General features: G+C 36.6%; 1 protein-coding gene across 6 annotated transcripts in view; it reads right to left on the reverse strand.

Moving 5' to 3' along the window:
* Positions 1-27,115, reverse strand: part of prkg1a (protein kinase cGMP-dependent 1a) — a 57,755-nt gene that overhangs the window by 11,202 nt on the left and 19,438 nt on the right. For all 6 annotated transcript variants that reach the window (XR_007140413.1, XR_007140414.1, XM_047812609.1 and 3 more), the window contains 6 exons: positions 14,929-15,034; positions 12,680-12,743; positions 7,223-7,300; positions 7,010-7,104; positions 4,248-4,313; positions 1,769-1,843 (listed from right to left, as the gene is read on the reverse strand). Coding sequence is in view for 4 of the 6 variants with exons in the window: in XM_047812609.1 (XP_047668565.1) it covers positions 1,769-1,843; positions 4,248-4,313; positions 7,010-7,104; positions 7,223-7,300; positions 12,680-12,743; positions 14,929-15,034 (484 nt within the window). In the remaining 2 variants the exon portion in view is untranslated. The remainder of the gene's footprint in view (positions 1-1,768; positions 1,844-4,247; positions 4,314-7,009; positions 7,105-7,222; positions 7,301-12,679; positions 12,744-14,928; positions 15,035-27,115) is intronic.

Below are 27,115 nucleotides of genomic sequence, written 5' to 3' on the forward strand. Positions count from 1 at the left end.
TTGTACATACATGCATGTACATAGCATGAGATTTACATAATAAAGAGCTATTATAATGATAGTTACAGGTATAAAATCATAGATGTCATCTTATCTGTTCAATGTTGCTGGAGATATTTGTTAAATAAATAAATAAATAATAAATTTGTCAGGTAAGTGTAAAATAAAACTGGTGTGCGTGTGTTTTATGCGGGTGCTCCCCATACAATCACAATGGACATCTAATGATTTTTCGAATTCACTTCATTGAATTTTCCAAGTTAACCACAAAGCTTGATCATGTAATGAATGTATGATGGTTTAATTAGATTTTCCTGATATACATGTAAGGATACAGTGGAGATACAACTGACACATTCACTTTGCTGGAACAGCTGGAACACAGCAGTTCTTTGGGATTCAGAGAAAATGTACAGAACCTGGTGGTGATATAGATCAACCTGTGCTTGAATATAAAAGCAAACATGCATGATGTTATGTGGAAAATTTGAAGTTTATGAAGTGTAATGTGAACCCCTGATTAATTAACCTTACAATTGTACCTGCTATATCTATAAATATATAGAAAGAGAAAGAGATAGAGATAGAAATAGAGATAATAGCTTTATAAGATTAATCAGGTTTCAGCTATTAATACAGAATAATCTAAAAGAATTAGGATTGTAATAAACGTAAGCATGTGCCTAAGGAGCTCTTATGAGCTCATGGTGTATGATGTAATGCCTCTGGGTTTGTGTTTCCGGTAGATGAACTGTTAAGGAGTTTTGATCCCTCTCTCAGGACCTAGTGCTGGTATTATTGGCTTCTATATATGAGTGCACGGCTGAAAGTGCTCCCTAATGGCCCAGGCTTTAGGCTTTCTGCTGTATCATAGATGCCCAACTAGAGCTCTTTGGCCACTAGAGACCAGCTCAGTGGTCTATCAGTGCAGCTGGATGTCAGCTGTCTAAGTTAACCACCTTTCGAAAAAAATTAAGTATGTACACTACAATGTAGCTGATACAACAATGGCCTATTTCAGATATTAAATTAAACTGGCTTTATTACTTGTCAGGTAAACTTATTGTCAATGATATGCTCTCTGGAAGAATGATTGCTTTAGGGTGCAAAATAGAATAGAAAATAGTGTCTGATTAGTGCCAAGAAAACATGATAAATTGTTAGTGAATGATTCTCAAAGCCAGACTTCAACTGAAACAGTGTTATAATCTTGACAAGAAAATATTTTGGATATACATCATTGATGTATTAGCTCAGCTAATTTACAATGCAAATGAGGACGGAGTAAGCGGAAAGTTTCTACTGCTGCTTTGATCTGATAGAAGGAAGTTCTGCAGACAGCAGAGGTTTACATCATTTGCAAGCCTCGACTGAGTAATTACTGTAGGGACAATAATTCTTCTTTGTGTGTGCGTGTATGTGAATTGGCTGATGATGTATCTGAGAGTTCACATTACTCTAGCCTTTGCAGTTCTTTGGTTTCACATCACCTCAAACTGCCTGAGAGGTCACTGTCTCCCCTCTCATGTTACTGTTCATTAAAAACAATGTGTCAGTGGTAGTTGTCTGTAACACAGCTGTGCGGATGCCTTTTGTCTCTCGTTCAGACACAGCAGAATAGCTGTTCTTATATAGAACTTCTTATATAGCACGATTCCTGTAATGGAACTTGAAGGATTTTCCTTCCAGGAGCTAACACTGGAGACCTAGATTAATACAAGCAACACTAATAATACTAATAAGATAAGCGCATAAGAGATGTTCTTACTTTGCGTTGGCCTCTGCATCTTCTGATCCTTTGTTGGACACATCCTCCAAACCTCCTAGTAGGTGCTTATAAGATCTAAAACAGAAAACGATAAGGCTGAAATATTTTTCAGAAAGGTGAAAAATGACACACACCTAATGTAAATATGAATGTAAAATGATAGTTTTGTAGAATGAGAAAAGGTAAATGGAGGATCACAGGATTCTTTAAGCTGCTGCCTGTTCAGGGCCGCCACAGCAGATCATCTGGTCCACATATTTGATTTGGCTCAGGTTTTACAACGGACGCACTTCCTGACGCAGCCCTCCAATTTTATCTCTTGGCACTAGGAGATAGCACTTCAATGGTTGTTTTAACTACCTGCCTAGGAATCAATCCCGGGCCACGGCAGAGACAGCATCGGAGTAAAGGGAGCCTGCCGCTTGACCACTAGGTGGCTACAGGATTTTAGTGATTTTACCAGTAAAGTAAAATGTTTTATGAGGCGTAAAGAAGAAATTAATAACATTTGAAAGACTGGCCTAATTAAAATAAGAATTTCTTTTTTGCTCTGAGAAAAAGAGTATTTAATTATGTGAAAGCCCCTCTGTATTTTTTTTTTTTATTCAGCAGAATACTGTGTGTGTTTGTGTGTGCGTTCTGGTTGATGAATATCACAGGGAGAAATGGTAGTAATGCTAGGGATGGGTTTCTGTTCAGGTGTTTATACCAAAAATGACAGCTTCAGCATCACACTTCAATCAATCCACATAAATATTTAAATTCTCTCACCCTCTACCACGACACATCTCCTTCCCCAAAGAGGGAAATGTTTAACAGAAACACACTAAAAAGAAAACGACTGCATTATATTATTCTGAACGTAATTCATGGGTATCCTTAAATTGCATTTAACACATTTTATGGCAATGTACTTCAGTGTAATTTAAAGTCTATTTTCCATGGTGATTCAGCAAATAGCAAAACACTTCAAATATAGGATATTGTCTGTTCATGTGTCATCTAGAGTATCAGGTTTTATGGTATGTTATGCAGTGAGCTTCTTATTTTATATTTGTTGTTTACAGGTTTATATGTTTTAATCAGCAAACTTACTGTTCTAGAGCCATATTTGGTTAATTTATATATTTCCGTATCCATATGTCTCCTGTGTATATATCTCAGCAGCCTGTAGATAAAATACACTATATGGACAAATATGCACCCCTGACCATAAGAGTCATATGTGTTTGTTGAACCCTTTGCTGTTATAATAACCTCCACTCTTCTGGGAAGGCTTTCCACAAGATGTTGGAGTGTGGCTGTGGGGATTTGTGCTCATTCAGCCACAAGAGAATTAACAAAGTCAGGCACTGATGTAGGACAAGGAGGCCTGATGTGCAGTCAGTGTTCCAGTTCATCCCAGTAAGGATTTGGTCAGGGCTCTGTGCAGGCTGCTTAAGTTCTTCCACACCAACCTCAGCAAACCATTTCCTCATAGACCTTGTGTTGTCATGTTAGAACAGGCTTGGGCCTTTTAGTTCCGCTAAATGAAAATAGCATACAATTATGTGCTTCCAACTTCCCCATTCAGTTTGGGGAAAAACTACATATGTGTGTGTGATGCTCAGGTGTCCCCAAAAATTGTGACGAATGCATGAATCACACTTTCATAATATCTTAACATCGGTAAAGTCTATCATTTAAATGATGGTGTAACGGAACTGCACCCAGAGTGCTGATGGATGAAGGCCTGTTACCTTGTAACATCCCATAAAGTGCAGAATACGTGTATTGCCAAGGAGACAAGCTGTCTGCACAGACCACTGACACACAACAACTATTCAGCATGAGCTGCATTTATTCAAACAAACACCCCTTTGAATAGACAAACCGACACAGACACTGAATGAATAAAGCTTTCACACAAACTCGCAGTAAACAGGCAAAAATGCCAGCTAGAAAACACCACTACATTTGACTAGATGAATTCTGTCCAGAATTATTATTAGATTATTTCACCATGATACCCATGTTGTAGGTTTCGATAATAATAATAATAATAATAATAATAATAATAATAATAATAATAATAAAGAAGAAGAAGAAGAAGAAGAAGAAGAAGAAGCACTTGACTCTGTGACAAACATTACACACCACAATTACAAATTTCAATTAAATGATTGGAGAAACCCTCTTGTAACTAAAAATCCTAAAACCAAATGCTTATAAATGCTTAACAATTTTTTTTCTTGTCTGAGAAAATGATAGAAAATTATATATGCAATAAAATCAAATAATCTCAGAGAAAAGAAATAAAATAAATCACTTTGCTTGCCAAGAATGACTTTATACTCAAGCAATGTTTAGGATCATTCTGTGCATAATTTAGTCTTTTTTATTCTTTTATTAACCATGTGAATAATTCTTAAGTTGACTATAAAGTAAGTATAACAAAGTGTAACAAAGAATAATGAATGATATAATGAGTAATACTCACTCTCTGTCAATTACAAGGCATGTAACAGTCTCTGCAGCAATGACGCTGGCTGTCCTGATGTCCTCTCTGTGCAAAAACAAAGAAAAGTGAGTGAAAAATAACCTATACAACATAGAAATTAAGTATAAGCTTATATAATTTATGTAAAATAATTCAAATTAGACTCAGGGTAACATGCTTAACAACTGGGTCTGTAAAGCAAGATGATCAGTCAAACAAGAAAAGAGATTAAAAGTTTTACTTTACACAAATAACTTCAGCCATAGGTATCTATAAATATGAGGTTTAATAATAACTCATCACAGGAAAAAAATATCCGGTATAAGGCAATTTTAAAACATCAGCCATTACTCAGAGACTCTCTGTACGCCATCGTTAACCTCCTCTGGCTCGTTGAATTCTGAGGAATCATCACTCCATTCGCACGAGTCAGAATCCGAGACTGAATCCATAATGTTCGAACACACACACTGTTTTTTCTTCTTTTTTTTTTTTTACAAGGCTTTTTAGTTTTACTACACTTTAAACACTTTACAAACAATCACTACCAATTACACCCTACCAAACCTCACTGCTACCTTAGCGAGAACCATTCAGTCCTGCACAAAGCTCAAAGCTCACACACAAACACACACACACACACACACCACATGCACTGCATGACACCCTAGCTGACAAGAAAGAAGAGTAGATGTTAATGTAAACAGAGTACGTACACACATGCTCCAATCCCAAAGTCTCAGACAGAGGTGACAATTCTCCACTGCACAACCTTAAATCCCCCACAACACAAATACACAAACACACCCAGAGAAGGTCACAGCTGCTCCACACCACAGCAGAGAACAGACAACAGAAAAGCATAGGAGAGATTCTGTCACTATTTTAAAGTGCAATCATGGAGTGTAAGCACCAGGGCTGATGAATGTAATTATGGCCTGAGTGCTCTCTATAAGAGGCTTCGTAAGAGACGTTAAGTGGATAGAAATGCCCTACTTGTAGTGTATAAAGACCCATCTCAATACATGACACATTTGTTGCGAAAAATGGCCGTCTGCTTGTTCCTGTTCCAAATAATTACACACATTCACACATGGTCTACCCTGGCATACATACATGCCCATTAATCATGTACAGTTCATGACGACAAACTAAATACCTGGAGTCCACACACAAACTGTTCACTGTGTACACCAGCCCAGAACCCTCTAAGATCAGATTGCTTACTGGAAGTTCAGCTCAGACATAAACCAGGCGATCGTTTTAGAAATTGATTGCAAAAGTCCACGACGCAGCCAAGAATACACTGTAGCCTCCTGCAATAGAGTGTGCACTCGAATGGAAGCTGTCACTCTCAAAGGGATTACAGAGGGCTGAAGGAAGTAGAAGCAGAATTGTTCATATTTATGAGCACCGAGTTTCTGTATTCCACTCATTCATCTAATACACCCGGGATAAATCCTCAAATCCTCAGCTCCAAGCAAGAAAATACCACATCATCTTTCATAAGCTAGAACGTAGTATAATAATAACAGCAACAAATTACTGCAAATGATTGGAAGAGGCATGCAGGTGCTGGATGTTATTACTGAGGATAAAACAGCTGGCCTTGCATGGACCTTTCTAGTAGATTTAATCTCAGCCAATAGGGGATTTATATTTTTAGTTCTGTATTGTTACTCTCAGCAAAACGGTAGGATATTTCTTTACAAATATTATCAATCTATATCACAAAAAAGGGCTCTTTTTAAATCGGCTTGACTGAAAGGATTAGACAAGTGCATCCCTGCTATCTATCTGATGAAAAATATCTAAAACTGGAGCCTGGACTTGAGATTAATATAGTAATCATTCAGTCTGTTTTTATAGGGAGAAGGAATGAGTGTGATAACAGAGAGCTGCTTTATCTGATAGCTCTCTCACACACACACATACACACACACACACACACACACACACACACACACACACACACACACACACACACACACACACACACACACACACACACACACACTGCAAAAAAATGCCATGACGCAGTCTTTTTTTTTAGTAAGATAAAAACAATATAAGATTATAAATGTAATATTTTTTCTCATTTCAAGCTTTACGTTTTCTTATTGCCAGATAATTGTGCTTCATTCTAGAAATATATGGTAATCTATTTGCCAATAAAACAAGATATTTTCAAACTTGAAATTAGTAAAAACAATCTAGAAATAGATCGAATAATCTGATATTTGGTTTATTAGTACAATATTGAGATATTGGGATGTTGGACCATTTTTCAAGTTATAATCCTTCAGTTCTTTAATGGATGAAGTTTAATATCGGTTTTGAATTCTGTGTTTCAGGAGTTCATAAAAGTGGATTAATGGTTAAAAATAGTAATTAGGGAGGGCATGGAAGACACTTGACTCCTCAGTGTTATTTTGCAGCATGTTTAGGAACTTCATGGAAGAGTGTTTACATCTTATCTAAATCTATGAGATTGCCTCATAAGTATTGGCTGTTGAACACAACACATTCATTGGGCCAAGTGCTTCATGCTTTGGTTTTGATATGAAACACATTGGAAATCAAATATCAGAGAGAGAGGGGGGGGGGACACCACTAGGTGGCACAGCACTACAGCTCTTAAAGTATACACTGGATTTGGGTCAAAGCAGCAGTTTATAAAGGAACTCCATGTGCTACAGCTGCATGAGTTCAGCCCTGATGCATTTGATGACTTATCTGATGGTTAAAGAGGACAATCCTACCCTTGCAAGGCTTTCTCTCCGAACCAATCGCCCTTCACCAAAGAGCGCAGGTACATAGTATCCTGACTGGCAGAGTCCTCTCGGGTCACGGTCACCTACAAGACAGGGCCAGGTTACCAAAAAGCCTTGATCAAAATAACAAAGTAGAGAAGAGCTCTGCGGCATATTAACATTTAAACATCATACTTCTGCTGTGCTAAAAATTGTACTTACCTTTCCTTTGCTAATGATGAAGAAGGTGTCTCCCCTGGCTCCCTGTCTGATTATATAATCTCCCTCTTCATAATGCGTCTGGTTACCAAACACAGAAATGAGCATAAGACATGAGAGGATGGGACAAGAAAAGACAGGAGTAAGAGAAGAAAAAAACAATAGTAGAGTGAATACCCTTTACATGAATACCACAACAGAAGTCATTACAGCCTCTTTGTAAATATGTGAAGTGTGTGATCAGTGTTGTTAGTTCTGGTGATTGGCTTTTTGTTGCCAGTGCATCATTTTTAACCCACCAAATAAATAAATAAACAAACAAACAAACAAATAAATAAAGACACTGAAACACTATTCCTTATTCCTTTTACACCATATCACTTAGCCTCTAAGTCCTTACATGCTGCCAGAGGGAGAAAGCACTTTTTTTGGACACATGCCCTCCTGCGTGCCATCACTGTCCTCTAGACAGATGTAACAAGAGATGTAAAGGCGCACAGACAGCACAGACGAAACAGTACCCCCAATTTGACTGAAGCCAAAATTCTCCTTATACGACCTAGAACATGACCTTTAAGGCACCACATTTTAAATTATACATCTAAATTAGGTCTACATATCCCAAACAAAAAAGTATCACAAATATCCAAATATATGATGAGGAAACCATGCTGTAAACATCTCTATCTGTATTGTCATTAATGGTTAATATTTCATGGTGCATAAAGTTGTAAATAGCTTACATATAATGTGAAAGTTCAAAATCAGCACTAGATGTGATGTTTTTTTTTTCTTTCTGTTAAAAACAGCACATTCACAATTCGATTCTTTTTAATATATCTCATTGAAATCACATATAGACCTTATGGAAACACAACAGACAACCCAACCATATAATTTTTAAATGTATGTCTTGTCCTAAGACATTTCCTATATGATTCTTATTGGAATCCTTGGATTGGAAAGGGGGGTGTTAGCCTGCAGATTTGCTGTTCATTAATATTTCTAAATCAATTAAAATAATTAAAATTTATTTGGTCAACTGGATTGAATAAAAATGCTGAAAGCAGTATTTTGTATTATTTACTTGGGCAACAAATTCTCATACCAATGCATAATGAAGCAGCCATATGTAGCTACAGGTTTGAATGACAGAACATTGATAATTTGTAGAGGCAATAAACTGATATTATGACACAGCGTTCTGTCTTCTTCTTACACTGCTGCAGCAATTTTTAGATCAAATTTGGCAAGCATTAAAAGCACGTGGTGGGCATGTGGTAGCCTAGTGGTTAAGGTGTTGGGCTACCATTCGGAAGGTTGTGAGTTCCCAGGTTCAACAAGCTACCAATGTTAGGCCCCTGAGCAAGGCCCTTAACCCTCAATTGCTCAGTTGTATAAAAATTAGATAATGTAAGTCGCTCTGGATAACGGCAGCTGGCAAATTCTGTAAATGTCAAATTGGACTGTGGTATCCTTAAAGTTGTTTTTCAAATAAAACATGTAAGTATACATTAATAAATAATAAAAAATATATGTTATTAATTATGACCAATAGACCCCAGCATATCAGGTCAGGCTACATCTGCTCTGCCACCATCATCCTTAACACAGCCTTATCACCCTCTATTCTTAAAGGCTCCCATCACCATGCCCATAGATTGTTTGTCTCCCTTCCCTCTGCTAGGTGCTTCAGGAGCCTCTGGAAAAAAAACAGTAGACTGTGGAACAGCTTTTTCCCTAGGGCTGACTCCTTACTGACCTCTGCCTCTCGGTGACTACCCACCTCTGTATATTATGTCAATATCACCTGTATATTTATCAATATAATATATAACACCGTGTATATGTCTACAGCACCTAACCTGTATATCTTTATATCAATACCTGTATATCCATAGCATATTCCTCTGTATATTAACCTGTTCATACTGTAAATACTTACAGTATGAATACTGTACTTACTCATATTTTAAATACTGTACATCTTGCACTTGCTGCTTATTGCACTTCTGGTTAGATGCCAAACTGCAACTTATACATTTGTAATGACAATAAAGTTGAATCTAATCTAATCTAAAAATGTCTAAATTAGTCTGTGTTTATATATCTATATAATTCTATACATCTATAATCCTTTATACAGTATTTACTATAGAAATATCCAATATTTAAAACCCACAATGCTAAAATGTAACAACTAAAAATAAAAAAACGTTAAAACAATCAATCAATATTTAATGATAGACATCCATAAAACAATATTAGAACCAACATACATACTGTCAAAAATCAACATCAACAAAATAAATCCTTGGATGTCTGAGATGTAAATGGCTCGCTTTTAGATCTTATTTATGGATCTGTTTTGGCTGGTTGTGAATTGCAGTAGTAAAAATGTTATTACTGTTGCACAGCTACTGTATGCTCTAAATCCAGAGCTTAAAATTTGCTTACTGTCAATAATCTGGAGTGTAATTAGGGTGGTTCCATTTTGGTCAACTAATGAACAATTCCAATCAGATTTTGCTATGTCATGACATACATAATAGGCAGAAAATGAAAAACAGGTGGAGATAGAACGGAGAGATGAGTGAAGATATGAGGGGAAATTACTGCTATTCATTTCCTTTCATTCTTAAGTGGATTTCAATGAGCTGAGTTTGGTTTAACCGTCCCATTTTCACATGACTGCTGCTGGAGCCTGCACTTTCTAACAGAGGAAGTTTCAAATTAATCGAATGGGATATAGAGAATCACTAGAACAAAAGTTAAATTATATGTTAATCCTGGGTGTTCATAAGCTTACCTTTCCCAATGTAGATTCCTAAAACCTGCTTTAATGCTCAAAATTGCATATTTAGGACCATTTGTGGATTTTTTTTCAAATAAAGGAATGTCTCATGCTTTTGCATCAGTGAGTAAAATGTCACTGTGTAAATGCAACTAGACTGTTTTAAGCCTCCTGCGATGCACAAAGTCAAGAAAAGATAGAAAAAGGCAAAAGAGAAGACAGAATAAACAAATCATTTTAACCGCTGTTTACACAACACGCAGAGTTGTGATTGGGTTTCTGTTGCTAAGCTTTTAACATTCTTACAATACATTGTTTCTCACTACATGTTTGGCACTGAAATGTGAACCTAACATTACAAAAGTGATACTAAACCTGCTTCAGAGCAGGGTTTTATAATCCCAGGTAAAAAGTGGTGCTAACTGGGGTTAAAAGGATGAGATTAGAACAAGAATAACAAGGTTAAGTACAGTGTGAAAAGCTCTACTGAGTGAAAGAAACAGATCATGTCATGGCAAAATAAGAAGGAATGATCATGAGAGGGGCTTTTCCCTACTCCCACTAACAAGTTACAACAAAAATAACTCTACATTAAATGTACATTTTACAGTAAGTCATGGTTCTTTATGAATTGTATAGTATTTCATTTTTCACCTAGCCTTTACATAACAATTGCTTTACAGAGTGAGTCACACAATTAGTTGGAGAAGGAAAAGGACAAGAGGACAATTGGTATTTTTAGTACTTGTACAGTGACGAGGAGGTGACTCAACGACACTGCCACGCTTTATCTACTGTACTGTATTTTCAGTACATTATATCCTCTGACATATATCTTTGTTTATTAACTAGATGTATGTATTCATCAAAACTTGCATAATCAAATAACATGCTAGCTTATCTAAAGAAAAAGTTTGCATATCTTACAGCCCAGGGCTTACTGCCCAGGGCAAAATCCAGTTTGAGCCTCAGTCCAGCCTCAATCCTCTTACTGTATAATACCACAAATATGAGCTAATTTTAAATGCTAAATTTATCAAAGCTCTTGATTAAATTAGTATTACACGCCCATAGCCTAGACCATTCTAGCTTAGCATTATAAGAAAAGTGTTTTGAGAAAAATACGTTAAATATAAAAAACATTTTCTACTGAACTGAAAAAAGGCAGTGAATAAACCCGCCATAATTAAAGCCAATATATCCATAAGAATACCTGATAAATGCACACTAGCTAAATATTTTCACTGAGAGCTCGCACCAGATGGTCACAGGATAAACAATGAGACTGCAGGCAGTTATACGTTACAACAGAAAAATTGGATCACATTCAGTAGCTGAGAATTTCTAATTGATATTTTCAGTTTTCTAATTTTTAGCAAACAGTATTTTATCTTTTTTGAAGGAACAGCTGTTTAACAGCCTGTGGACTCTAGTTTCATGCCAACGCAAGTGTCATTTGCTAGTGAATGCCAGAATTTTGGTTGAATACATGCCTTTTTTTTTTTTTTTTTTTTCAAATTTGCACTGTGTTGCTATTTTGGTGTTCATAAATGATCACACAAATTTTGGACTTATGTTGGAACAAAATAGTTGCTTGTAACTGCCTTTCACTTACTAGTTTGTTTGCACAAAGTTCATAGAAATCCATTTAAATTCATAACAATGTGAACATGACTAAACAGCTGAGCAACAGCAGTATTAATGTTGCTGAGACAGTGATAGTGTCATTAACTCATATGCACTTCACAAGCACTTTCTCCTTCATTAATTCACTATAATTCTGAAGATAAAGATGCTAAAGATCATCTAAAATGTTTGAACTGTATCGCAATCAGGTAGAATTACCATTTAGTGACTTCATGAGCTTCAGTTCCACTGATAAAAACACTGTGGAAACGATAGAGCTGATAGAGCTTTGAATTAGCATTCTTACATTATCTCTATATTTGACCCGCTTACCTGTTTTGGAGTGTTACATTTCAAAATAAAACTGCACTTATAGCTAGTCCCCTGAATTTTAACACTGCCACTGAAATATTGATGTAAAGTCTAGTGATAGACAGAAAATACATAATCTTTCAATCAGTTGGTCATTTCTTTCACTAAGAAATTGTTCTCTAGATTTCAAACACCACAAGCATACATTAAAAAAAAAATGTATGTGTGTGCTATGGTCAATAATATATAGCCTTAAATGTCTTGTTCTAAAATAACTTTCTTCAGAACTCCACTCCAAGTTTTCATTCCATAGCCAATACTGTACCAAATTAAAAATATCAGGATTAGAACACCAAATAATTATGTAAATATGTTGTAATGTACGAGCAAACATTGGCAACATCCACCAGAATTTAACATTTTGGTAGTTTTGAGTGGGACAGAAATGATTTGATAAACTTGATCTGACAGATGGTGTGTTTATTTTTGGCCTTCTGAAGACAGACAGTTCAAATAATAAAAGCCTTGAGACACAGTGGCATAAATTATCATAGTTTAGCATATAACATATCTTCTTCAAGCAAGTGGTACTCAAAAAAGGTTTTTTTTGGTCTTGTTTTTGACCATTTTTGACCAACAATTGTGTGAATATAAACATTGTCAACAAGAATGTGTGAAGTGTAATTCATAAAGCTCTACTCTGAAGGATTAGCTAAATAAACGATTACCTCCTCGAGGACATCAGCCAGCTTGCTTAGTATTTCTTCTGGAAGACTATGGAATGTTGGAACACTGCAAAAGAGAGGATTTACAACATTCAAGTCAACATTGCAGTCACTTTTTTTATTATTATTTATATTATTATTAGACATAAAAAAAATCAATATCTTAAACTTGACCTAAATAAAAATTTTCTCCCAAACATCTGCAGCTCCCAAAAGCTTTATGTTCTAAATACCGAAATTAAAGCTTAAACATTTAGTATTTAGTCATTTTCTGAGTGGAAAACTGATAACTGATAAATAGTGATATTTGAAGTTTTTAGTATCTGCTTAAATTCATACACTTTACATCCCTATACAGTGCCTTGCAAAGTATTCACACCCTTAAAACTTTTCCACATTTTGTCATGTTACAGCCACAAAAAATGTATTTTATTGGGATTTTTATGTGATAGACATACAACACAAAGTTGCACATACTTGTGAAGTGGAAGGAAAATGATAAATGGTGTTCAAATCTTTTATCTTTTACAAATAAATATCTGAAAAGTGTGGCATGCAATTGTATTCAGCAACTCCTGACTCAATACTTTGTCGAACCACCTTTCTCTGCAGTTAAAGCTGTAAGTCTTCTGGGGTATGTCTCTTCTAGTTTTGCACATCTAGAGATTTTGCCCATTCATCTTTGCAAAATAGCTCAAGCTCAGTCAGACTGGATGGAGAGCATTTGGGAAACAGCAATTTTCAAGTCTTGCCAGAGATTCTCAATTGGATTTAGGTCTGCTAGATAGTATAAGACTGTTTCACAGACTTTCCAAAATATGCATTATAAGTATATAGGAAAAAACACTGCAGGTTGTTTGGTGATAGGGAATAATGGTGTCAATCATTTCAGCACACCCTGTCATTTTAGTGCTTAAAGAGTAAACGTTATTTAAAAGGAAAGACATTAAACATCTATAATTACGTATATATAGTACAGTATGTGTAGTTAAATTGTGGAATTGTTGTTCCTAATCTCAGCTTTCTTGTTTGTAATCTGAAACCATTGTTTCTGGCTACAAACATGTATTTACTTTAGAGACTTTGCTTTTGTCTAACTTTGGAAATCTTGCCTTATTTTTCTGTGAGTTCCTGCTAGATTTTAGTCTGTTGAGGCTTGTACTATAGCTCTCTTTGCCTTTCATTGAACTTCTCAGAGCCACCGTTGTTGTATTCTGACTAATGTATGCCTAGATATCGCTCTCTAATTGTAAATTGAAGCAATTGCATGTGATGAGTAGAATCTGTAAAATAATGAATGCTGATCTAAATAGTTAGCACAATGTTACTATCTGTACCATTCATCTACAATTAACTGCTATCTGTAGTGAGCCAGCTGGTGACAGAAAAAAGCATCCACACATATACGAACTGGTATACAAACCAAAACAATGCTCTGTAAAGAGAGTATTTAACGCAGAATAATCCAGAATAATTTAAGCTGTATTATACTTTTTGTCAGCATGTTCCTTTAGGGTCAAATGACTAGGTAGATTATTCTATTGATTAGCCACTGATTATATCTTTTGCATAACTTTTAGTTTGATTAGGAGTTCTTAAAAATGAATCTTTATTTAAAGTTTAAAGTTTAAACTTTCGAATAAACAACAATGCTATGGCCACACCTTAATAAGAGACGAGTAAATAAAGGAGAAACTGTAAAGCTTAGTTTAGATGTAGATGTAGATTATGGTAACTGTGGCAGGATTGTGTTGATTAAAATGATTACAAAACCTATAGTCATTGTCGATTTATACCAGAAGGAGACAGAGAGTTAGAAGGAAAAAAGAGGATGGATGGATTAGCCATTGAGAGACTGAAAAATGCTTTATACACAAAGGCTTTGTGCCAGAGGAGCAGTGAAGCTTCCAAAGAACTGTTCTATTACGCAACCATCATTCAGTGAAGATTTCTTTCATGTACCATTTCACTCATAAACGCATCCAAGCAGCATTCTGTCTTTAATATGTAAAATATTTCCCATGCTTTCTTTTCAGTATGCTATTATGCAAATATGATCTTCATTTAAAAGATGAAAAGAAAAAGAAAGGAAGAAGAGAAAGAGGAAAGGAGGCTCTTTTAGCTGGATGCAGAGAAGACTCCCTCATAGATACACAAAAGACTAGCATGACAGCTGCAGTGTCAATGTACGCTCTAACACACACACTCACACTCACATACACACAAACATGCACACACTTTAAGTTTGTAACCTTTTGAGAAACTCCATGTACTCTGCGTGTTTTATCAGGCCGGTCCTCATCATGATGGTCTGAAAGCACTGCCTGTCGATGGCCCATAACTTCACATTGGTTAGGGCTGTAAGGGAATTGAAAAGAGCATAAGTGTTAGTATTGAATAAAACGAAACGTTTTTTCAGTATCATACAGTGCACTAATTACTGCAAGATTACTGGAATGAGGATTCATCTGTTGATAAAAGTTAGAATATATTGACTGCTGTGTGATGAGGTGATAAATATAACGGAGTTCAAACAAAAGCCTGAGTGCTGAGAGTGAGGAATTATCAGCGCTAGACTGTGCGCTAATAAACAAACCACACAGATATGAGCAGCTAAGACTCACGTACACTTCATTGTGTCAGAAGTTGCTGGCAAGATTTCAAGACTGAATTAAACAATGAAACACTTACACCATATATTGGGTGTAATGTTGATTTTTGACAGTATTTGCTCTTTTTTATTAAGGGTAGCAGTAATAAGTACACTTGAAGTATCTTTACAAAATAGAAGAAATCAGTGGAAAGGCACCTGCATGTGCCAGTAATGAAATGAGTGTGTACTTGGTTTTGTGAAATGCTTTGAGATATGTACAACAATCATATTTGTCTAACCCCATCTTTCTATGTAATGTGAAAACACACGTCTCTTTACGCAAACATGATTACTGATATTTTACAATAGCACAAATAACCAGACAATTTGACATAATCTTTGGTGCAACTATCACATTTATTATTTATCATCAACTCCATAAGGTTATAACGGTTTGAAGTCGGATGACTGACTCGAAATAATATCCACAACACAGTTTGCTTGCAGGAATATTTGACTGAATAGACAGCCAAAAGGATGAGGCTTAAATGAAGCAGTCGGAGACACTGATAAAATAAGAGAACAAAGACAACTGCGCTTCTCTCATTGCCCTGGTGCATTAGTTATTCATCAGGCTTTGCTGGCGATGATTAGGCTTTATCATTTAATACTGACAGATTCAATAACCCTGCCCAAGGGCATAAATCAAGGTGGAAAAACTTTCCCATACAACAAATTACAAACAAGTGATGCATACTCAGAAAAATAAAGGAAATATTCAGACAAGAAGCATCAGAGACATATCTCTTTGCTCATACCTTACAGACATTAACACAATTCTAACTGTATTGGGTGTAATGGCAGTGGTGTGAGTGCTTTAATCCAGATACATACAAAAGTTTGTTTGCAGTTAAAATTGAATTAAAACAGACTCTGTTTATTATGCTACAGAAAACCAAGAACCGATGAGAGTTGCAGTGGCTTTATACTATAGTACATACAGATATAGAAGAGATATTTATTTGTAGTCCTCAGTCCTATTTCCACTATCATTGGTCTTCAAATGATTTCTGATATAGTCACAGACAGTACAAAATCAGGAGTGTATTCCAGGATCACTGGGAATATTCATGGTCCAACTCATGGTGTTATGCATACACATATTCACACCTAGAGGCAATTTAGTATACCCAATCGAGCTACCCTTATAATTTTTGGAAGAGAACCTGAAGAACCAACACTAAACCTACACAAACATGAGAAGAACCTTCAAAACTCAACAGACAGCATCTCAGGAAACAAGGACCTTTGAACTGTGAGGTGCGAACGCTACATACAACACCACCTTTCCATCCTATTAAACTTGCTTTATACAGTATGTATATATATACATACTGAGATTCTTACTGAGCTTTCTGTAATCTATCATCATGCTTATTCTCTTCCTCTGTTACTCCTGGGAGCTGCTCTCAAGATATCAGTAATGAGAACAAGGTACAAAGATGACTAATTATTCTGTGAGCCACGAGATGAGACGAGTTCAGTCCTATAATGTAAAGATTGAAAGAGCATCAAGGCTTATGCAGTCTTTAGGTCAATAAGAATGGTATTGGCTTCCATAAGTTTAATAACAATCTACTTTAAATAACTTTGTGTCTTTAAATCCTCTGTTCTGTTTCACATATATTCCCAAAATAATCACAATAAAATGGCTGCAAAATCTTTTTCATGCCATTTAGTAATTTTAGTAATATTATCTTTGTTTATCTACATCATGTACTGTAGATAAACAAAGATAATATTACTAAATGGCATGAAAAAGATTTTGCAGAAATTTTGTACTTAAAGTAAGAAATTCTTGCTTTAAATGTTGTACTAATAATATATGGGTCGCAAACCAATGTTTAATCTGCTATATGATTAATTCATTGGAACTATTTTTTTTTTTTTTTTTTGATTGGGCTTCACTGAATCCCAGCTAAACATATTGATCTGTCAGCTTTGTGAACCCTGTCATCTGAGAAAGGATGGAGAGAAAAGAGAGATGTGCGGTATAATGTGAACATTAGCGATGAATCTGCCAGTGTGGAGTCGCATTCACACAGCTTTCACGCTCTTACACACAGCTCTTAGTACTAAATTCCACAGGAGCTCTACTCCACAGATTAACAATAACATTCAGGTTTCCAGCAGAGCATCCACACACCCACTCATTCTGTCTACAGATAATACAAGCCTGAAGGCACCTGCTACCTAAACCTTTCAGTTAGTGATTACACCGGATATTAATCAACCCAACAATCGTAACAACACAGAAACCTTGAGCTACAGCTATCAGTTTTGCGAGTAAATCTAAATTATTTTTATTTTGAATTCATTCAATTCCTTGCAAAGCATTTAGCACAACACAAAACATTCAAACAAACTGTGATATGATATGGATGCTGAGAATTAAAATAAAGATGTTAGAGGTGTGGTGAGAGAGAATTCAGGCCCCAGCATGCTCCCTGATTGAGCCTGTGTTAATGTTATTCATGAGGGAGAGGAAACACACCACTTGAGAACCTGCCTTGGCATGATTCATTCTGCTCAGCCTGTTCACTGTATACTGAATAGTCAGCTCAAGACAAAGCAGAGGATGGCATCATACGATAATAAGTATTCCACAGAGCCAATCGGCTCCTCACTGAAGGTAAGTCCATTTCAGGATTACTAAATATTATAGAAAATTAGGGCATACCAATCCTACTCTTACCCTCTGAGCTCTACAAGCCATCATGACTAAAAGCTTCTACTTCTGCCGTCCTTGAATATACAATCGCCTGGGAACTAAAAGCTTCTATTCTTGACTAGAGAACTACACACCCATATTCAACTTCCTGCTCCTGTCCAGATGACTGAAATTCCCTGATCCTAAAAGCCTCTGGTCTTCTCTAAGGGACTACAATCTCCTGACCCTGTCTAAAGTACCTCACATGGATGACTGTATTCAGAAAGCCACAGGAAAAAAAGGGCTCCATTCCAGACGAATTTCTGCACCAGCTCAGAGGTTTTTATCCAGATGATACAACATTCCTGATCTTGTGTTACGAACTACAGGTTTCTGCTTAACTTATAGTTAATGATCCAATCATAACTACTATATTAATACACTTATTTCTAACTATTAAATCATTTTTCACCAAAAAATATAATTGGCCCCTCATTTTGGTTCCTACTGTTTTGTTTTTTTTGTTATAGCTCTGTTGGCTTGCAACCCCACTGACTTAGATGATTTGTAAATCTGGTTGTAAACTGTAGTAAAAAAAAAAACAACAACTTTACTCTATAATGTGTGGTGGAAAAATAAGCCAGTAGAAAGAACAAGGCCAGAGAGTATCAAGGGATGATGACTGTGAGATGGAAAACATTTACCCATACAAGTGTAAAGCATGTCAAAATGTACTGTCCATTTCAGTAAGCTTGTGCACATCTCAAACACTTTGAACAGTGTTATTTAAACACTTTATTGATATATGACTATTCACTATACAGTACTTCTATTTGGACAATCAGAAAACATTGCAAATATAAACAAAAGCAGAGATTTCCTGGAACAGACAGATAAATATATAGAGTGAATTGTCCAACAAATTCCCCTCACTCAAACAGGGTCATGTGGCAATCCAGATAAACACAGGCCCCAGGACACAGAGAAATGACTGACATTTTTGTTCCTTCTCGTGAAAAAGCCCATGTCAAAAAGTCACATAGCTTTTTGATAATGTTTCTATTGTTTAATAGAACATCATAGTCAGTGAGGCTCTTCACTCCACAGTGGATCAGGTGTTCTGAAAGGGCAGGTGTCAAACGCAGGAGACAAGAGCTTTCTAAACGCAAGTCTCCAACAGAGTGAGACATACAAAAAAAAATGTGATGAGAAAGAGAGCTAGCACTGAGTAATGAGTATTTTGTGATAGACAGATGGGATTGTACACTTCAGACTGTTATCAACAAAACGATCTTCAAGCGAGCTGAACCTTTTGTGTTCAGATTCGATCATCAGAAAGGGAGCTGTTCTTCCCAGCATGCTATTTCTGTGTGAGACAACACTAACGACAAAGGAATGATGATGGAGTCCCCTTACAAATATTTGCAGAAAGCTGGGCTCACATAAAAACACCAATTACACACTGAACACAAAAGTGGAAGTAATCTAAATTTGTTCAATGTCTGTGAGCAGTTTGTGTGGATGGATAAACCAGGGCTGCACATGTGGTCTAAGAAAACAACTGTTATCTCTACAGTAGGAGATCCACATCCTACCGAGTTCTCATAGATTGTGACATTTCTCTGTGGAGATCTGCTTAAATAAACTGCTAGACCTCACAGGAAATCAACAAGAATGACTGAAGAAAACAAATGTGTTTTTTGTTGTTTTTTTTAGAAGAAAATCCCATTTGTTTATGTCTCTTAGATAATTGCATTGGACAGATTTTTTTAAGTAGAGTAGTTCATGGTGGGAGAAGCCACGATTCACAGGGACATCCACCATTTCCTACTGCTACACTTAATGAGAACTGTCACTGTTAGTTGAGAATCTATATTTTATTTGACCAGAGTTAGAAGGAGTCTCCAACTGGCTATGAGTAATGGACATTTCCTCCTGTGTTTCTTTCTTAAAAAGAAAAAAATATATAAAGCAGTATAAAGTCTATATTTGAATATCAGGTTTGCAATGAAGACCTTTCTGAATACAAGACATCAGTGAGTGAAATAAAGCCAATACTGAGACTGAAGATGAGGTGATCATTGCAAGAATCTCATCCAAATCTCAAAAACTGGCTCTAAATATGTAATAATTAAAAACCTATGAACATAGTAAGACAGGAATATTTTATTAAACAAAGACTCACAACATTTATTCTCCTAATTCCTTTACGTTTAAGGCTCTGCAGCTTCTATGATTTCTAAGCTTATTACTTGTCACTGTATGAAATGATCTTGTCTGAATTCTCACAGACTGTGATAACTTGTACACCATGTCAGATTATATGATGAATATCCTGTAATGACAGACCAGTGATTAAAATTACTGTCTGCCCATGTCATCAACCAGTGGGATTTGTGCAGAAAACGGGTTTGCAAAAATAGAAACATTTTTCAAAGTGAGATTTGAGAATTAATTAAGATTTCTGTCCATTAAAATGTTTTGTTTATGTTTGTTTTGTTATTGCCACTTACGTATTTGTAGCCGCCCCACTTTAACGTGCAGTTAGTGAAGGCAGGATGCAAATGTGTGATTTATTAGAAATAATCTGAAAATCATAGTCCAATCAAAGTCTATGACTGAGGTCAAAACACAAGCAAACAGAATTAAATGAGAAAATGTTACGTAATATGTTACGCCCCGCACGTATCTCGCATATCTCGTGTATCTAGAGGTTTTAGGGCATAAAGGAAAGAGCATAACCCGGACCCGGCCACAGCACCACAACAACAACGTTCCGTATCAATATTAGATGTTTATTTAAACATCGGAGTATAACAAGGTGTAAACAAGGAGAGTTCAACTTAGGATGGGAACAAAGCTTCAGGAGGGGGCAATGCCAAAATAACAAACAAAAGTTCGCTGCCTGGGGAGTTGAAATCTTGGTAAACTCGAACACAAAAATAAAAGAAATAACAGATTACCTGAACTAACTTCCTAGCTAACACAAAACAGAAGAAAACAAGGATTTACAAAATAAGATGGCACCCACCTCCCTACCTTTCCCGAAGTTACACGAAATAACAAAGAGAACAATCAGCACCAAATTTACTTATTACTCTAACATTTGATTGTGAGCACAACAAGGGGAAATAGAAGAATAATTGGGGAAAATTGGATGAGATAAACGTATAGTACGAATTAACAACAAGGTACAGAAACAGCAGTATATATTGAGACAAAATAAATAAGTGACACAGAACAGGTGAACATTTTAATCAACCAATGTCAGAACAGGGTGGAGACAGGACTAGGACAGAAACCAAAACACATGGAGTGCACAAACATTAGTGTTAAATATGCCTCATGCTGAGAGGTGGAATTCATGACATTCAGTTTTGCATCCTGTGAAATCCTTTAGCTTTTAGACAAGCATCACAGCCACAGTCATATTCTGAGAATTCTGTCACAATGGAACTAAATCGTCTGCCAGGAGGCATGTCACATAATGCATACTAATCTGGACCCAAAGAATTGTTTTATGATGTGCACATTTTTTTTTTGTTTGTTTATGACCTGAAAACAATACCATGTACACATGCTTCATGCTTTAGGCACCAGTATGAAAATGCCTAGAGCTGTTAGGTTCCATTTTTAATATGCACCAGGTCATGCAGACAAGTTCTTATTACACATTTCTTACTAGTCATGTCTTGAATCTTAAACACTACTTTATAATGTCAGGGGGCTTAACATCAGTTGTAAAAAAAAAAAAAATTAACCCCAGGCACACTACATACAAACACAGCCAGCAAATACGGTCAGAAAATGACACAAGCACACCATTCACAGACACATGAACACACACACAAGATCCAAAGGGTCAGAGTGACTTGACTTTGACCTCTATAAGATACTAAGATGAGTCAGCTCCATCTTACTGAACAAAAGCTCTTTTAAAAACCACTCTGTAAGATAACACACACACAAACACACACACACACACACACACACACACACACACACACACACACACACACACACACACACACACACACACACACACACACACACACATGTTACCATGGAAGCAGATAGGAGGATGATCATTTTTGTTTTCAGTCTCACTAATAAACACCGCCATAAAACCACCAGCCTATTTTCATCCCACTCCCGTCTTTCTTTTCAATCTCTGTCATTTTACTTCAGTCTTCTATTTGCCCATCCTCCTTGTCCCAGTGCTCTAACTCCCTCTTCTCTTACTCAGTGAAAAGTGCATCAAGATAAAACTCATTTTAAGCCACTCCACATCTCAAGCAGCAAGATGAAGTAGCAAAACTTTTCTTTTTCTTTTTCCAAGCCTGATAACATCAGCACGTGTAAATACACACAAACATGTTCATGCACATATACTCTTACATACTTAAACAATTTTTTCCCAGATGTGCAACATCAACCTCAGGCATAATCTGATTTAGCCTTAGTGATACAGTTTTAGCAAAGCTTTTTGGCTAAAAATGCAGATAAAGTTTAAAACAAAAAAATTATATAAATTATACACAAATTATATAAATTCACCTAGTAGATTAAGTGAGTCAACATGAACAGTTTTAGTGTACATTAATTTTTTTGTTATTTCTTTGAAAATCAGAAAGGATTGGAAACAGAGGTTTAGCTCAAGAAGTCCAATCTTATCCTCAAAAGGACTGTGCAGCTGTGTCTTTTTATTTGAGGCAAGCGACATCACACCTGATCTGACTCATCTGTCATTTGAAGAGTGAGACCAATTGATTAAGCAAGTCGAATTAACACAAGGCTTCTTTGCTAGACAGAAACCCTTCACACGAACCGGTCTACACTGCCATGGTTTAACCAAAAGGGACAAGGAAAGAACTACAAGTATCACTTGTAAACTTGACTGTTTATCTAAAGCATAAAAGCATCTCCTGCCATTATCGTGTAGTCGGTGGTCTCATATTGCATTCATTTACAAGTCCATACAGATAAAATGAAGGATAAATGGATTAAGTGAAGGCTGTTAATTTAACAGCACAGTGCTGTTAAAATATTACTCCAGTACTTAAAAAAACCTTAGGATATTAGTGGCTTTGTGATTCATATCCGTCCAAGTGGAAAATTAGACATCAATATCACATTTACAACTGTCTTCTTTTTTATCTGAATTTGTACTGACATTTCATAAGCAAGAGGACATTCAAGCAACAGTAGAGTCATTCAAGCAACAGTAGAGTCAGCTGACAAGTTAAAATGAGATTTTCAGCAGTTCCAATTTGATACAGTGTGCAAAGAAATTATGAACTTTTTTCAGATTCAAGCCATATTTGCTGAATTTTTTTTTTTTTTGCCAAAAATTGGGTTGTATTTTCCCCCCGCATTCATTGTGCATAAGTTTTGATATCAGAAAATGTATACGCAAATTCGTTCATTTCAACTCATCCAGTAGATCTAAAGAACCCTTTAAGCATTTATATGAACCTTATTGCATATGAATAAACAAGCATAGTTTTAATCATGTTACTGCAAGGGCTGCAAAAACATTCTATGATGCAGATCTCCTGGGATTTTCTCTATAGACTTTACAAAGAATAATGAGAAGAACCAAAGATAAACATTGAGTGAACAGTGGTTCTGTGGATCTAAAGGACTTGTTGATAAGAGGTCAGAAAAAAATGGCCATTCCGTTTGAGCTGCCAGGAAATTACTGCGTTATTGTAACTCAAATATTTACTCTTGAGTTCTACAACCATTTCATCAGGACCTTATCTTTTTTACTATTGCACTTTTTCTCATTACAGAACTGTGTGTACTGATCATCACTGCACTGTCAAAACTATTGTATTATACGGTCTCCTAACACTGTCTTCTATCTTGCACACTTTATGTAGTACTTTGTAGTGTACTTGTTTTTGTGTTGTTTTTTTTAAGTAGCTTCATGGTCCTGGAGAAATGTTGCTTCATTTCTCTGTGTACTACACTGGATGTATATACTAAATAACAGACAATAGCTCTTGACTTGACTTAAGGTCTCCTGTCAGACAACAACCAAGGATCCAAGCATGACCAATTTAGAAAGATTTCCTTTTTTGCTCACTTAACTGATATATCATTTGATGCTTCTAAAGTAGTAGTATACATAGTTTATTTTTATCAAGTAATGAACAAAAAAGGAATCTGAATGAAATCAATATTTGGTGTGACCACACTTTGCTTGCAGAACAGCATTCAGCATGTACGTTGCACACAGTACACTTGCACAGTTTTTGAAGGAACTTGGCAGGTAGGTTGTTTCAAATATCTTGGAGAAATAACCACAGACCTCCTGTGGCTGTAGGCTGCCTTAAATATTTCTGACTCTTCATATTATTCCAGACAGACATGATGATGTTGAAATCAGTGCTCTGTGGGGGCCAAACCATCGGTTCTAATACTCCTTGTTCTTCTCTATGTTAAAGGTAGGTCTTAATGACATTGGCAGTATGTTTGGGGTCATTTTCCTGCTGCAGAATAAATTTGGGGATATTCAGACGCCTGCCTGATGGTACTGCATGATGGCTAAGTATCTGGCTGTATTTCTCGGCATTGAGGACACCTTTAATCTTGACCAAATCTCCAAATCCATTTTCAGAAATGTATCCCAAAACTTGCAAGGATCCTCCACCATGCTTCACTGTTGCCTGCATACACACATTACTGTACCACTCTCCAGCTCTTCAACAAACAAACTGCCTCCTCCTACAGCAAAATGTTCCAGGTGACCTACTGCCATTTGTCTGCACACCCTTTCCTATGTTTCTGTGCATATTTGAATCACTTTGAATCACAGCCTTGTTTCCCTGTTGGAGGTATGGCTTTATAGCCATAATTCCTCCATGAAAAAGTGTATTCATAGTCCATAGTTCTGGCTAGACTTCTTCAGACAGGAGATGGGTGTACAAGTCCCACTGGTTTCACCTGCTTCATTAAGTTTCCTTTTTTGACCCTGGCATGTACTGTCCTCAGCATTGCCCATTTATTTGTGCTTCTTCAAAACAGCTTGAACAGAACATCTTGAAACACCCGTCTGCTTTGAAATCTTTGCCTGGGAGTGAACTTGCTGATGCAGTATAACTACCTTGTGTCTTGTTGCTGTGCTCAGTCTTGCCATTGTGTTATGGCCTGTAAATTGAAACTGTCTTCCACATCCTCACCTTAGTAGCAAATTAATATTTCCTTCTGTTTGCTCACTTTGCATTTTTTAAATTGATAAAAATAAGCAATTAAAACATATATTGAAAGAATTTATATATTGAAATGTACATTGAAAACATTCTTACATTACAATATTAAAACAATGGATAATAAGATTGTGCCATCTTCTACTGTTCCCAAATGGCACTAACATTTTGCTAGCCACCGACAATATCTCCTGTGTGTCTCTGTGAGTGACTGAGTGAGTGAGCTAGTGAGTGAGAGAGTAGGGGTGTGTGTGTGTGTGTGTGTGTGTGTGTGTGTGTGTGTGTGTGTGTGTGTGTGTGTGTGTGTGTGTGTGTGTGTGTAAGAGAGGAAGAGATTGACAGAAAGAGATCTGTATATGTTGAAAATTTTCTTTGATGTTTTTAAAAATCATAGCATGGTTTTGCTCAACAGGTACAATGAAAGGGTTGGTAGGCTGTTTATACACAGTTATGGGTAAGTGTTGGAAGTGTGCAGGGGTCATGCTCACATCCGTCTGTGTGAGAGGAGAGATTAAATGCTCAAAGACAAACCCGAGCATGCTGCTCCGACTTGGCCAATCCATACCCCACTTCCTGCCTCAGACACTAAGCAGAGGACCAGAGCCAGCAAGCAGAGGAGCTGAGGCACCGGCAAACGATAAACAGAGCCCAGGGGAGAGAGCAGGGGCCACAGCTGGGTCTTGTGCTTGTGAGAGCCAGAGAAAGAGGAAAAGACGGGAGTAGGGGAATAAACAGAGCTGACAGGGCAAAGAAGTGGCTTGAGGTCATAATACGTGATGAGGAAGAGGTATGTAGAATGAGAAAAGAATGAAAATACGTAAATGGAGGGAGAAGGTGATCCAGAAATAAAAGGATGAGAATCAACCAAACATTGGGAGACCTAGGAAAAAAGGGTGGTGAATAAACTAGACATAAACCAGAAAGCGAGTGAGACAGTGATCCATCAAGAATAATTCAGTTGCATAAACATAAACACTGAGGAACAAAACAGGCTCCTTAAGTCAGCTTAGTTTAAAAGGACTGTCTGGTAATGTTTAAGCCGAATTAAACAAAGAAGAAGGACAGAGAAAAACAAATTTAAAGTCACTTAATGGATTAATGTAGGAGAGCACATTTACAGTAATAATGATCTCTCTGTCTCTGGTCATATTCTCTCAATAAATAGCTAGATAGATTAGTGGTGCAGGTGGACATGATAGCCTATTACTTAGCTGAGCAGTGGGGCACAGATGGTGCCCCTGTACTCAAAAGACCACATTTGATTAGCTACTATTCAAAGGCTTTTCTTGCATGTTTCTTTTTCTTAATTTCTCTCTCCTCCGTGTGACTCCACATTTCCATGTTCCCACTTTGTGCCGTCTCTCTTTAACATCTCTTCATGCGTTTGCTGTTAGGTAAAACACACTCTACTTCAAAACACCCTGCAGGACAGCAATTTCTAGAGCTCTCTGGAGTGCTGTACAATTACTAATGTAACAATAAACTCAGAACAGATGCAGTCACACAGCTTTCAGGCCCTGAGCTCACAGATACTGCTTCATCTCCCAGGAGAAAAGTGCCTGCATGTGCTTCCTTCAATAAAAATGTGTCAGGATCACAGGATAGAGGAGTGGATTATAAACCCTGATTATGAACAGTGGACCAATCTTTTTCTTGCCTAAAGTTCCAGTTCCAAAACTAAAGAATTCTTCAGTCATTAAACCTATGGCTAATTAGAGATTTTGTGAGAGTAATTGAAATTGTGTAAACTGTGTCACATTATAGGCTTATTGGTTTATCAGTTAAAGTTAGGGGACTTTAAAGATTGCAACATTGCAGTCATTTTGTTACATTATGTTGTTTGTCAATCCTAACACACACACAAACACACACACAAACACACACACACACACACACACACACGCACACGCACACACACACAC

The sequence above is a fragment of the Tachysurus fulvidraco genome, chromosome 4, assembly GCF_022655615.1.
Source record: "Tachysurus fulvidraco isolate hzauxx_2018 chromosome 4, HZAU_PFXX_2.0, whole genome shotgun sequence".
In the NCBI taxonomy this organism is placed as follows: Eukaryota; Metazoa; Chordata; class Actinopteri; order Siluriformes; family Bagridae; genus Tachysurus; species Tachysurus fulvidraco.